The 15,447-nt window shown below is 35.0% G+C and overlaps 1 protein-coding gene across 1 annotated transcript in view; it reads right to left on the reverse strand.

Moving 5' to 3' along the window:
• Positions 1–15,447, reverse strand: part of LOC111148283 (adaptor related protein complex 3 beta 1 subunit) — a 278,207-nt gene that overhangs the window by 234,014 nt on the left and 28,746 nt on the right. Inside the window, exon 2 of the mRNA XM_022504764.1 lies at positions 9,584–9,659. Within this exon, the coding sequence (XP_022360472.1) occupies positions 9,584–9,659 (76 nt within the window). The remainder of the gene's footprint in view (positions 1–9,583; positions 9,660–15,447) is intronic.

Here is a 15,447-nt window from a genome sequence, read left to right on the forward strand (position 1 = left end):
AAAAAAAAAAAAAAAAAAAAAGATCTAACAATTATAAATATCTATGACCCCTACATGGGAGCAGCCAACTACATAAGCCAACTGTTAACCAAAAAAAGAGACATATTGATAATAATACATTAATTGCAGGAAACCTTAACACTCCATTCTTAGCAACAAACAGATCAACTAAGCAGAAAATCAACAAAGAAAAAAGAGCTTTGAATGATACACTGGACCAGATGGACCTCATAGATATATACAGAACTTTCCACTCTAAAACAACAGAATATTCAATCTTCTCAAGTGTGCAGGGAACATTCTCCAGAATAGACCACATCTGGGTCACAAATCAGGTCTCAACTGATACCAAAAGACTGAGACTATTCCCTGCATATTCTCAGACCACAATGCTGTGAAACTGGAACTCAATCACAAGAAAAAGTTTGGAAGGAATTCAAACACTTGGAAGCTAAAGACCACCCTGCTTAAGAATGTTGGGGTCGGGACGCCTGGGTGGCTCAGTTGGTTGGACAACTGCCTTTGGCCCAGGTCATGATCCCGGAGTCCCAGGATCGAGTCCTGCATCGGGCTCCCTGCTCCACGGGAAGTCTGCTTCTCTCTCTGCCCTTCTCCTCACTCATGCTCTCTTTCACTGTCTCTCTCTCAAATAAATAAATAAACTCTTAAAAAACAAAAAGGGAAAAAAAAAAGAAACCCAAGAACCACAAAAAAAAAAAAAAAAAAAAAAGAAAGAAAAACAGAGAAATCCCAAATATACAAACTATCTTTACACCTTAAAGATCTGGAGAATCAACAACAAATTAAACCTAACCCACACAAAAGAAGGGAAATAATTAAGACTAGAGCAGAGATCCATGAATTAGAAACCAGAAATACAGTAGAACACATTAATAAAACTAGAAACTATTAATTCTTTGAAAGAATTAGTAAGATTGATAAAGATTGATAAGACTGATAGTTTTAGCTCTTACATTTAGGCCTTTAACTCATTTTGCCTTTACCATAGTATATATATATGTATATACATAGACATGTATGTGTGTGCACACATACATACAAAATGAGGCTGAGGTCTAAATTCATTTTCTTGCAAGTGGATATCCAGATTTCTAACATTTGTTAAGGACTATCCTTTCACCACTGAATGGTCTCTCACCCTTGATAAAAATCATCTGATCATATTATGTAAGGGTTTATTTCTGCATGCTCTGTCAGGTCTGTCTGTGTCAAATTACCACACTGTTTTGATTACTGTAGCTTTGAATTAAGTTTTCAAATCAGGAAGTGTGAAATTTATAAATTTTTCAAGAAAGCTTTGGCTATTCAGGATCAATAGGAATTTTAGGATAGATTCTTCTATTTTTGCAAATAACATCACTGGGAGTTTGAAGGGAATTACACTGAATACATACTCACTTTGATACTAACATCTTAAAAATACCAAGACTTCCAATCCATGATCAGAGGATATTTTTCCATTTATTTATATTGTCTCTAATTTCTTTCAGCAATGTTTAATAATTTTCAAGGAATGAGTCTTTTGCCCCCTTGGTAAGTTTATTCCCAAGTACTTTATTCTTTTTGAAGCTAGTGTAAATGGGACTATTTTCTTAATTTCCTTCTCAGACTGTTCATTGTTAGTGTATAGATGCAACTAATTCTTATGTGTTGACTTTTTTATGCTGCAACTTGGCTAAATTCGTTTATTTTTAAAGTTTATGGTAAAATATTTATTTTTCTAAATATGAAATCATGTTGTTTGTGAACAAAGATAATTTTAGTTCACTTTTTAGTTCCTTGGCAATTTGGATGAATTTTATTTCTTCTTTTTGCCTAACTGTTCTGCTAAAACTTCCAATATTATATTCGACAGAAGAGACAAAAGCAAACATCCTTGTCTTTATTGAAGAAAAAAAGCTTTCAGTCTTTCATCACTAACTATGAGGACAGCTGTGGTTTTTCATATATGGCCTGTAGCATTATGTTGGGTCAGTTCCCTTCTAGTCCTTGTCTGTTGAGTGTTTTATCATGAAAGATTATTAAATTTTGTCAAACTCTGTTTCTCTATCAGTTGAGATGATCATGTGGTTTTTTACCCCTTCATTCTATTAACGTGGTGTATTACAACAACTGACTTTCATATGTTGTTCATGTTCTTCTATAAATAATAATAATCTAGATCCAAAAAGCCACATGAATTCTTTAAAGTCAAGAAGAAAAAAAGAAGAAATTGTGCTTTTCTAAATTTTATGGTTTATTTTTAAAAGTTAAACAGTTTTAATTTATAAATACTGGCTAATTTAAAAGGAAAGAAGGAAGGAACCAAAGGAGGAAGGGAAGGGAAGAAAAGGGAAAGGGGAAGGCAAGGGGAGGGAGAAGCAAGAAAGACAGATCTTTCCCAAAGGCAGCTCTTAAAAATCAGCAACCAAGAATAAATGAAGAAACAGAAAAAGAACTGATCCCTGATTTATATCCCAGAAAGTAACAATGGAGGAAAAATTGAAAGAAAACTCACTAAGGTGTATCACTACTAAAAACTCAGCCCTGCTTATAGAACTGGTGTTGATGACTAACAACATGGCAGAAAAATCTTGACCCTTTAAGCAATTTCCAACCCCAAAACAACAAAAAGATGCCAGCATCAACCACAAGATGAATCCTTGAAGTATACACACAACTGAAACATTTTTGTTAAAGGAATGAAGAGTGGAATTAGGAATGCTCAGAAAGGTTTAGACTAGTATGTTTATTATACATTAACTGGAGATAGTAAAGATTATACATTATTAGTTTCTTCTTCTTATATGGACTTTCTCATTTTTCCAACAATAACAATGTAGCATTTGTCTTTGGCTTAAGATCTTTTAAAAAAATATTTACAGGGCGCCTGGGTGGCTCAGTGGGTTGAGCCGCTGCCTTAGGCCTGGGTCATGATCTCAGGGTACTGGGATCAAGTCCCGCATCGGGCTCTCTGCTCAGCAGGGAGACTGCTTCCCCCTCATCTCTCTCTGCCTGCCTCTCTGCCTGCTTGTGATCCCTCTCTCTGTCAAATAAATAAATCTTTTAAAAAAAAAATTTACAAAAACACCTAGAACTCTGAAACTACTTTTAATTTTTTTAGGATCAGTAATATCCAATCAAATACTCTGGAACATGTATGACTATGAAATAACATAAAATAATAACTATAGGAATTTTAAGACTCTCATCAAAGAAAGGCTCAGATTTGCTCATTATCCTTTAACTACAGAGCCAAGTAAACTAATCTGAGGAAGACCTTCAAGATCTAATGCTTGCTAAAAGAAAATACATCAAAGATTCAATACACTGGGGATTTCAATACAAATATTCCATTCCTCCAAGGACTCCAGATAGTCAACTCATTGGTATTTTAGCTAAAAAAGCTTATTACTAATTCATTATGTGAAATAACACATTTCGAATTCTCCTTAGTCCACTACATTTCACCAAGCAAGGATAAAACATGGACATGTGCTATAAATATTAGACACATATTTTTCTTCTATATATTATTAAGAAAAATAATGTATGAGTGCTTCAACTTGAGTCCTGCCGTGTAATAAGTGACCACAAGATTTTGAGGTAGGCAGCTTTTCTTCCCTAAGAATGTTGTGGCACAAATGAGACTTTACTTAATACATGAAACACTGGAAACATTACTTCATGATTCTAAGTCTCAGACATTACCAAAGAAAGATCATAAAATAAACTGTATCATTATGGTTTCTCAATGTTAGATGTTGCTGAAAAGATTCTCTAGTGAATCATAGGACTACCAACTATGAAAGATACAGATATGCATTGCCAGCACTTTGACATATTTTAGAAAATAATGTGGTTAAATAACCAACATTTAAAATTTTGGCAGATTAAATTCAGAAATCTTTAAATGTTTTTAACTATGATGAAAAGACCTGAAAATTACTCTGCAATTGTATAAAGTGACAAAACTCCATTTTCAGGGCTCATGATACATAAATTATAAAGAGAAATTTAAATTTAAAATTTACATTAAGAAAATACAAGTCTGGGGGCACCTGGGTGGCTCAGTGGGTTAAAGCCTCTGCCTTCAGCTCAGGTCATGGTCCTAGTGTCCTGGGATCGAGCCCCACATCGGGCTCTGTGCTCTGCAGGGAGCCTGCTTCCACCTCTCTCTCTCTGTCTGCTTCTCTGCCTACTTGTGATCTCTGTCTGTCAAATAAATAAATAAAATCTTTGGAAAAAAAAAAAGAAAATACAAGTCTGGATGCCTGGGTGGCTCAGTGGGTTAAGCCTCTGCCTTCGGCTCAGGTCATGATCCCACGGTCCTGGGATCAAGCCCCACATTGGGCTCTTTGCTCAGCAGAGAGCCTGCTTCTCCCTCTCTCTCTGTCTACTTCTGCCTACTTGTGATTTCTCTCTCTGTCAAAGAAAGAAAGAAAGAAAGAAAGAAAGAAAGAGAGAGAGAGAGAGAGAGAAAGAAAGAAAGAAAGAAAGAAAGGAAGAAAGAAAGAAAATACAGGTAACTTTGAAGCCAATATCAAATTCTGACTGACTGACCTCCAGGAAACTACTTCTAGCCAAAAGATGTTTTGAAATGATATACACACCCAAACAGAAAAATTTCTAAATGATTTTAAAAGCTTCCACATAGAAATATGGTATTACCTAGAAATCAAATTAAAAGCTGGACAAAAGTAAAGGTGAATGAATAATTGCTCTAAGAGCTCACTGAAAAAATTTTAAGTAAAATAACTATTAGTTACTTAATAAAAGAGCAAATAGCAGGGGCGCCTGGGTGGCTCAGTGGGTTAAAGCCTCTGCCTTCAGCTCAGGTCGTGATCCCAGGGTCCTGGGATCAAGTCCCGCATTGGGCTCTCTGCTCGGCGGAGAGCCTGCTTCCTCCTCTCTCTCTCTCTGCCTGACTCTCTGCCTACTTGTGATCTCTGTCAAATAAATAAAATCTTAAAAAAAAAGGGGGGGGTGCAAATAGCAAACAATAACTGCTTACTGAAAATTGAAATGTATCACTCAATAAACAGTACTCAAAAACACAAAGTATTTTGAGAAAGCAGTAACAAAATAGTAGAACTTAAAATTAAACACTAAAAACTATAATACACCTTTGAGAGAAATTAAAGATGACCAAAACAAGTAAAGAAATAGAACCATGATCATGAGTCAGAAAGCAAAATACTGTTAAAATGTTAATTCTCCCCAAAATTGATCTATAGAGTTAATGCAGTTCCAATATAGAGCCCAGTAGGCTTTTTCTCCATATAGAAAATGAGTTAAAAATATCTGAAAATAAAATATAAATCTCTCATAACTTCCTGACAATGTAATTATCAACCCAGAAAGTCCAAGCACAGGATACTGAAAAACTGTTAGAGATAAGAAGAGAGTTCACTGAGAAACCTAATGCAGAACACAGAAAAGTCATTTGTTTTCCTATATGCCATTAATAATTAATGTTAAAAATATAATGAAGAAGACAATTCAAAATGGCTACCAAGATTTAAAAATACACAGAAATGAATAAGGAATGCACAAGATCTCTATGATAAAAACTACAAAATATAAATATAATGTTACTGAAAGACAAGGAAGGAGGGATGAAAGCTAGAAGGGGAAGGGAATATATTAATTCCATATTATCCTAATCAAAGTTTAAAAACAATTTTTTTTTTCAGGTGTCTTTTTTCTTTTTTTTTTTTTTTAAGATTTTATTTATTTATTTGACAGAGAGAGATCACAAGGAGACAGGCAGAGAGAGGGGGGAAATAGGCTTCCTGCTGAGCAGAGAGCCCGAAGCGGGGCTCGATCCCAGGACTCTGAGGTCATGACCCGAGCCGAAGGCAGAGGCTTAACCCACTGAGCCACCCGGGTGCCCTAAATCTCAGGTGTCTTATCTGAGTACCTGACACATGATACATATTTAATTCATGTAAAAACAATTTTTAACAGAACTTGAGAATTTGGTTCTAAACTTTATCTAGAGGATGAAACTTTCACTTTTTATGCCTCAATATTATTTGAAAATTTATATATATATTTACATCTTGTATAATACATTACACTTGTATAACTTGTATAACAAGTAAAGAATAACTTCTTTCACACTTATTGAGATGTAACTGACATATAACATTGTGTACACTTAAAATAAGGTATTACTGTCAAGCCTCTTAGAATAACTATCACCTAGAAGAGAAGGGATAACAAGTGATGGCTAGGATGTAGAGAAAAGAAAATCCTTTCTACTACTGGTAGCAATGTAAATTGGTATAGCCACTATGGAAAACAGTATGGAGGCTGCTCAAAAAATTAAAAATATTACTATCATATGATTCAGCAACCCCATTTCAGAGTATATATCCAAAGGAAATAAAATGCTATCTCAGAGATATCTATATTCCCATGTTCATTGCAGCACTGCTCGCAGTAACCAAGATATGGAAACAACCCAAGAATCTGTCAACAGATGAATGGATAAAGGTGATATAGATACATAGATGTAATGGAGTATTATTCAGCAATGAGAAAGAAGGAATCCTGCCATTTGTGAGAAAATGGATAGATCTTGAGGGTATCATACAAAGTGAAAGAATAATTTTCAATTACTGATCGTTCTATAGTTAAAAAACCAAATTTGAAATTTACCTTTATGCAAACTTCTTAATGAGGGACAGTCTATAAGTACTAGGCATATATGGCTATATTTATATTTCTTTTTTTTACATTTCTTTGTGATACATTATTTATACCTAAATTACATTTTTTATAATCCAGATTATGAGACTATCAATGTTTATTTAACAGTTTGAAAGAGTAATTTCAAAAATTACCAAATGCCACATTTCCAGATTTAGGAATATCCACAGTATCCTCAGATTTAGTGAAATAATTTTTCCTACATGGAATGTAAAAGCCAAAATTTAATGAAATTAAGAGCAGTGCTTGCTTTATATGGTAGTGAGGGATTGTAACCTGCAGGAGAGCAAGCTGAAACCATGCAAAGCAATCCTGATAATCAATTATAACTCTTGCAATCAATCTTTGACTTTTAAAATTTTTATAAAAATATTAAAACTCTCTCAGTTATAATGTATAGGAAACTGAAAAACAGTTAAAGTAACATTTATTTAGTACCTTGTAATTTAGAACATTAGAAACACTGGAAATTAACATAGCAAGAGTAGTCCGAATGGGTTTGCCTATTCTCACCATGTAAGATACAGAGCAAGCATCTTTCCTATGTTTTAGTAAATTACCAAACTCCTGTCCAAATTTGTATCACCTTCCAACATTTAATCCTTGGCACTTCCAATATTATAAATTATCTTCCAGAGTTCCTCTAATGTGAAGTTTTTTTGGCACCATTTCTTTCTCTGGCATATCTTTATCCTTTCATCACAACCATTTCCCTTACTTATGTTGAAAAGCTCACCTTTACTACATTCTTCCAGCTACATAAATTAGAGTCTCTCAAAAAATGGCTGTGTCACCATTCCCACTCTTGGCTCTTTCTCTATAACTCCATTTACATTCTACCTGATTTTCATTTCCAATGTTACCACTTTTTTTTTTCCTTAAGATTTTATTTATTTGTCAGAGAGAGAGAACAAGCAAGGGAAGTAGGTGGCAGAGGGAGAATCAGGACTCGATTCCAGGATTCTGGGATCATGACCTGAACTGACGGTAGAATGGAGGTAGATGCTGCCTGAACCACCCAGGCATCCCAAGTATTAACACTTTTATTTCTTTGCTGCATTTTCATCTTTGCTGACCAAATCTCTCATTATCCATTTTTATAAAATGTCAAGTGAGTTTCTCACTGGGAAGCAAGGAGGGAACACAACTACATGTTTTGCTGTCTGTACATAAACCAAGTAATGTACACAGTGACAAATCAATAAAAGACTTTGAAAGAAGTGACATGACTGGTCACTGATCATAATGCATATTTGTTATCTATACAGTGAGCTGTGAATTTAAGAGTTACTGGTGAAGTTTGCACATTATGCAATTACTCTGTTAATAAGCCCAATAACTGAAATTTGAACCATGTTGTTGTGAGATTGGTATTATTTAACTCAACTATGTTAACTGAAATCTGTGTGTTATCAAAGCCATATAAAGCAAAAACTACTTGTCCAGAAATGCAATTATTTATACGGCTTAGTGTTAACAACTGAAAAATTTACAAAGAATCTTGAACATGTCCCCTACATTACCAAATGACATAAACCTGAATTTAAGAATCAAATAACCTACAGGTATTCTACAGATACAGTTAGTCCTTAACTTTTATAAATCTGATTTTCGTAACAAGTCATTTTTTTAACACAACATATTGAAACTGATAATTACCTTTCATAAAGGTGATTTGAATTTAATATGTCAAGAAAAGAAAGGAGATTTCAAAGTCTCATTTGGTAGCATTTCCTTCTGGAAAACAGTATTGTTTCAGTTGTGTTGTCACATTATACTGTTTCAGTTGTACTGTCACATTATTATAAGAGTTTATTTGTGCAATTATACAAGTATATTACATTTTGACATTATATAAAAATATGTGGGAAATAAAATCAACAATGGTAGTGATAAAAAACAGAAGCAATGAGAAACAAAGGTTTTATGAATTTAATTCCACTGAGAAAAAAATCAAAACTCTTTAGCATTAGACTATCACTGAATTAAACAGTGTTTTCACTGTGAATGCAAAAAAAAAAAAAGTGTGCATACAATACAAACTGCAAAAACATTTTATTAAAAATTGTATATACAATTAGGAACTGCGTTATATTTTTAGCTTACTGACAACTGAACTCCTCTAATAACTTATTAGTAAATTGTTTAAATTTTACATTACAACTGAAAACTGGTTAATGTTCTTACACTTACTAATATTCATTAGAACTTCTATGATACACGGCATCTAGATCGCTCAGTCAGTTAAGCATCTGCCTTTGGGTTGGGCCCTGATCTCAGCCCTGCATCGGGCTCCCTGTTCTGTGGGGAGTCTGCTTCTCCCGCTCCCTCTGCTCCCACCCCTGCTTGTGCTCTCTCTCTCAAATAAATAAATAAAATTAAAAAAAAAAAAAGAACTTCTATGATACTAAATTGAATAAAGCATTGTTATTGGAAGTAAGGGAACTTGAAACACAGAAGAATGCTCACAATTTTTAGGCCATTAAATGACACAAGAAAATCCTTTCACTAATCTAGACTCCCTCCACGTAGGAAGTCAAAATAATGTTGTAAATAATGTTATTTGGTCTTTAAAATGATTAGCTCTTTCTATCTCAGAGGAGAAAAATCTTGATATTAGAGATGGGGAACTTAGAACACAGAAAAGATGGAATTAAAACTCAAGCTCTGAAAAAAAAAAGCAAAACTCAAGTATTGGAATTGTGACACTCCAAAGTTCTTCCAAAACATTTTAGACAGGAAATACTAAGTTAATATAAAGGGAAAATGAGATATTTGACTTGGTACTAAATATATTATTTAACATATATTTAATATAATCACTATGTGTCCCTTTTCCAAAATTGAAATTATCTATTTTACCTACCCCAACAATCCGTTTCATAGCATCCAATTTAGCAGAATCTTTGTTGCTTTCCAACATTTGCTTTAGATCTTCATTCCTATATAAAAGAAAAGAAAAAAACCTCCATATTTCAATTTTTACATTATATAGTTATTAAAATACAGTTCTTAAAAATTAGAAATAATGGGCGCCTGCGTGGCTCAGTGGGTTAAGCCTCTGCCTTCGGCTCAGGTCATGATCTCAGGGTCCTGGGATCGAGCCCCGCATGGGGCTCTCTGCTCGGCAGGGAGCCTGCTTCCCCCTCTGTCTCTGCCTGCCTCTCTGCCTACTTGTGACCTCTGTCTGTCAAATAAATAAAAATAAATAAATAAATAAATAACCCTGTCTTTTTTTTTTTTTTAAGATTTTTTTATTTATTCATTTGACAGATAGAGATCACAAGTAGGCAGAGAGACAGGCAGAGAGAGAGGAGGAAGCAGGCTCCCCGTCGAGCAGAGAGCCCGATGCGGGGCTCGATCCCAGGACCCTGGGATCATGACTTGAGCCGAAGGCAGAGGCTTTAACCCACTGAGCCACCCAGGTGCCCCAATAACCCTGTCTTTTAAAAAAAAATTAGAAATAATGAACAATATTACAAAACTTCATTCTTAAATATAATTAAATATATATTTTCATCTACTCTACAAATATTGAAGTGCTACATTGCAATGAAGCCCATCAATCATACAAAAATATAAAACTGTACCTCAGTTCTGGGCTAAATATCTATGTGAACATAGGCATAAAGATTCTCCTATCTAAAAATCTCCTCTGCATAATCATCAAAAAGAAAAAAGAAAAATTCTTGAATCACCACTAAAATATTTTCATAAGCCAAAAAGTAAGAATTTTCTTTTCTCAAGAAAGAACACTCATCAAGAAAGGCTCACTCAAACCAACCCTTTTTAATCCCTACCTCTCCTCTGCCAAAAAAAAAAAAAAAAAAAAAAGAACTTGAACATGAGGGCAAACACCCAGGGATACTCCCTAATCAAAGAATTATGTAAAGGCAATTTTAACACTTGAATGAGAAGACAAGGTGATGAACCAGAATAGTTAGTTAGTAGTAAGGATGAAAATGTAGGATAGATGCAAGAACTACCTACAAGTTGAAATCAGCGGGATGCAGTGACGGTGAAGAGTAAGACTGGGGCACTCAGTAAGGATATTCTGTGTTTCCCATTTGGACTGACCAAGCAGATGACAACGCTACCATGTAAGATAAAATAGACACTTCCTATTTCCCAAAACTAATTGCTATATAAACATCCTTAAAAGTGCAGAACAAAAACTATCACTACCTTACACAGAAAAACGTAAGAACAATTTTTTTAAAGATTTTGAGAGAGACAGACAGACAGACCACAAGCTGGGGTAATGGAAGGCAGAGGGAGAGGGAGAAGCAGGCTCCCCACTGAACAAGGAGCCAAACACTGGACAGAGGCACAGGCAGACACTTAACCTGACTGAGCCACCCAGGCAACCCCCAATCCGCAACAAATTATTTTGCTCACAACTGATCAGATGCTCCTATCCTAAGTGAAACTTCTCCCAGCATATTCTCCCAACATATTCCCCCTAGCTAAAGAAAATCTGTAATTTGCAATCTCTAATCATTTTTCCTTCAACACGAAAGGACAGATTTTTAAAACATTTATATAGCTAGGCAAAGAGTTCTCACACTTGACACCAAAAGTACAGTCCATAAAAGGGAACACCAATAAACTGGATCTCATCAAAATTTAAAACTCTTTCTCCCCATTAAGAGGAAGAAAAAGAATAGAGACTGGCGAAAATATCTGCAACCATATTGCACATATTGCACATAATTGATAAAGGACTAATATCCAGACTATATTTCAAATTTCAAAATTCAACAGTTAACAAAAAAAATTTCAATTAGAAAAGGGACAAAGACATTGCTATGGATTGAACTATGTTTCCTCAACCCCAAAGATGACTTTACTAGGGCCTTTAAAGAGATCAGTAAGGTTAAATAAGGTCATAGGGGTAGAGCTCTAATCCAGTAAAAATGGTGTTGTCCTAAGAAGGGAGAGAGACATCACTGGTGCACACCCACAAAGAAAAGGCCATGTGAGAACAGAGAAAGGAGTCAATCAAATGTAAGCCAAGCAGAGGCCTCAAGAGTAATCAAACCAGGAATTCCAGTATCCTGGAAGAACTGTGAGAAACTGTGAGAAGTAAATCTGTCGTTTAAACTACACAGTCTGTATTTTGTTAAGACAGCCAAAACAAACCAATAGATTTTGGTACCCAGAAATGGAATGCTGCTATAACAAACCTAAAAATGTGCAAGTGGCTTTGGAATTAAGTAATGGATAGAGGCTGGAACAGTTTGGAGGTGCATATTTAAGACAAAAAAAAACAAAAAACAAAAAAGCCTAGATTGCCTTAAAGAGAGTGTTAGTGGGAATATGGATGTTAAAGGTGATTATGATGAGACCTCAGAATGAAATGAGGAGCATGTTATTAGAAACTGGAAGAAAGGTAATCCTTGTTATAAAGTGGAAGGAACTTGTCTCCTAGTTTTCTTCTAGTGTTGTATGGAAAGTGGAAGTTAAAAGTGATAAACTTGGATATTTAGCTGACAAGATTTCTAAGCAAAGTATTAAAGGCACAGCCTGGTTTCTCCTTGTTTCTTATGATAAAAGTGAGAAAGATAAACTGAAGGAAATGTTAAGCAAAAAAGAACTAGAACTTGAAGATTTGGAAAATTTTCAGCCTATCTATATTGCAAAATATAAGAACTCATCATCGGACCTTTTTCAAAAGTGTGGCTAGAAAATTATTTCACCAAGATATCGTGGGTACCAACTCATGAATATAATCAGGTGGCAGAGCAGAAGCCAGAGAGAGATGGGATTATACCACAGAGACACTGCCAGCTTGGAGTAAAAGGGAGAGAAGAAACAAAATGAGGGAAGTCTGTCGGACTTCGGGATTCTACATGACAGGACAGCATGAGGACGCAGAGAGATATCAGCCACTGGTACACCAAGGAGAGAGGCCTGAGAAGAAACTAAACCTGCCTTTTGTCTGATGGTAGACGTTTAGCCTCTAGAACAGTGAGAAATAAATTTCTGTTTATCAAGCCACCCGTTCTGTGGCATTCTTTGATGGCAGCCTTGGCAAACTAATATAGACATCAACAATTCACTAAAGGAGATACACATTGCGAAAGGTATATGAAAAGATAATTGCATTACCTACTAGGGAAATACAAATTAAAACGACAGCAAGATATAACTACATATATATCAGAATGGCTCTCATCTAAAATTTTTAAAAAATGGGGCACCTGGGTGGCTCACAGTTGGTTAAGCACCAACTCTTAATTTCAGCTCAGGTCATGATCTCAGGATCAAGAGATTGAGCCCCGCACTGTGTTCTTCACTGGGTGTACAGCCTGCTTAAGATTCTCTCTCCCTCTCCTTCTTCCCCTCCACCCACTCTCACATGCTCTCTCTTGAAAGAAAAAAAGAAAGATTAAGTTACATTTAAAAACAGTAACAACACCTAATGATAGTGAGAACAGAGAGGAACTGGATCACTCATTTACTGCTGGTAGGAATTTAAAGGGTTACAGCCACTCTGGCAGTTTGGACAACCAAGTAATTTCACTATCGGGTATTTATCTCTGGGAAATGGAAACTGATACACAAAAACTTGCACACAGGAATTCATAGCTGCTTTCATCCCTATTAGCCAAAATGGAAACCCAGATGTCCATCAACAGATGAATGGTTCAGCATGGAATACCACTCATCAGGTTAGATAAACTACTGATACATAAGACAAATCTGATTAATCTCCACAGAAATATGCTGAGTGAGAAAAGTTAATTCTAAAAGGCTAAATACTGTATTATTCTATTTATATAATAATTGTGAAATAACAAAATTATAAATTATAGAATAAAAAAATAAATACAAATTATAGAAGCGGAGAAAGATCAGTGGCTGCTGCACATTAAGATCAAAAAAGGGAAAGGTGGTAATAAAAGGGCAAAAAAAAAAGATGGAACAGTTATGCATCTTTACTGATGTGATGATGATACATGACACAAAACAGAAGAGAGGACACACACACAAGTAAGTACAAGTAAAGTCTTAAGTTCAATCTAAAAAACCAATTATATAACAATTAATGGTTCATTTATAAGAAGACAAAGAACCCAATCAAAAATGAATGGTTAAAAAAAAAAAAAAAAGGTCAAGTGGTGCCTGGCTGGCTCAGTGGAACATGTGGCTCTTGATTTCAGTTATAAGTTCAAGCCCCACCTTGGCTGAAGGGATTACTAAAAAATAAAACCTTAAAAAAAAAAAAAAGAATGGTTAAAATATGTGAAGACATTTCACAAAAGATCAGGAATGCCAGTAAGCATATTAAAACCCGCTTAAGATTATTAACTATCAGGAAAATCCATATTAAATGAGATATCATTACACACACAATGGAAGAGCTGAAATTAAGAGAATGACAATAACAAATGTTGCCAAGGCTCTAGAGAAATGAGAATTCACACATATTGTTGGTAGGACTGTAACAACAACAAAAACACACACATACACACACACACTTTGGAAAACTGGGTGATTCTTACAAATTTAAACATAAGCCTATCATGTGACCCGTCGATTCCACTCCTCAGAGAAATAAAAACATATTTCCACATAACAACTTACATGAACATTCATAGCAGCTTTATTAGTAATAATAAAAAACTGGAAGAAATATAAATATCCATTGGTAAAATGTGACTTAGCCAAACACTTTAGCCAAACATTAGCCAGCTATGAAAACTAATTACTGATAGATGCAACACAGTGGATGAATTCTTAAAATCATTATTCTGAGTGAAAGAAGTCAGACACAAAACAGCATGATTTAATTCATTTAAACTTACAGAAAAGGCAAACTAATCGAGACTGAAAGCAGATCAGGCATACCCCAGGACCATGGAGTAGAGGAAGAAATGGAGAGCCAAGGAATGTAAGAAAACTTTATTTCATAAGATGGTGGAAATGTTCTGTATCTTCTTCACTATGGTGGTGACTTCACTGGTACAGATATCTGTCAAAACATCTAATTACCATCTTTGGGTGAATAATTTGTTATATGCAAATCATGCCTCTGTAAAGTTAAGAGTAAAAACATTCATAATGTTTTATTCACATGTGTGAATAAGATGCCGAGTTCTCCTAAAGAAGACCAAAAGACATAATCTACTTCTGAGAAAAACATTATGAGGGATCAGATAAGCCACCACTTTACGCTCAGAAATCATTAAGCTTCATTCATGCTTACTCAAGAATTTAAATCACTACATACTGTATTTTAGTACATCAAAGCAAAATCTTCTCAAAGAAACTAAAAGGAAACTAAGACTATATTATTACAAATTGTAATTAACTACTTACAATAGTTATTAGTTTATAATTAGCAACCTTTCAACTTTTCACAACTGCAGAAAAAGGAAAAAAAACTTATGCCACATGACTACTTCATGAAACAGTTCAATCACCAAAAAGTATGAGAAACCTGGGTGGCTCAGTTGGTTAAGCAGCTGCCTTCAGCTCAGTTCATGATCCCAGGGTCCTGAGATCGAGTCCCACATCAGCCTCCTTGCTCAATGGGGAGTCTACTTCTCCCTCTGCCTGCCTCTTACCTTCTTTGTGCTCTCTCTCCTTACCTCTCTGACAAATAAATTAAGATCTTTTTTTTTTTAAGATGTTATTTATTTATTTGACAGACAGAGATCACAAGTAGGCAGAGAGGCAGGCAGAGAGAGAGGAAGGGAAGCAGGCTCCCTGCTGAGCAGAGAG

Source organism: Enhydra lutris, unplaced genomic scaffold (genome assembly GCF_002288905.1).
Source record: "Enhydra lutris kenyoni isolate GAN:26980312 unplaced genomic scaffold, ASM228890v2 scaffoldscaffold19, whole genome shotgun sequence".
NCBI classification, from domain to species: Eukaryota; Metazoa; Chordata; class Mammalia; order Carnivora; family Mustelidae; genus Enhydra; species Enhydra lutris.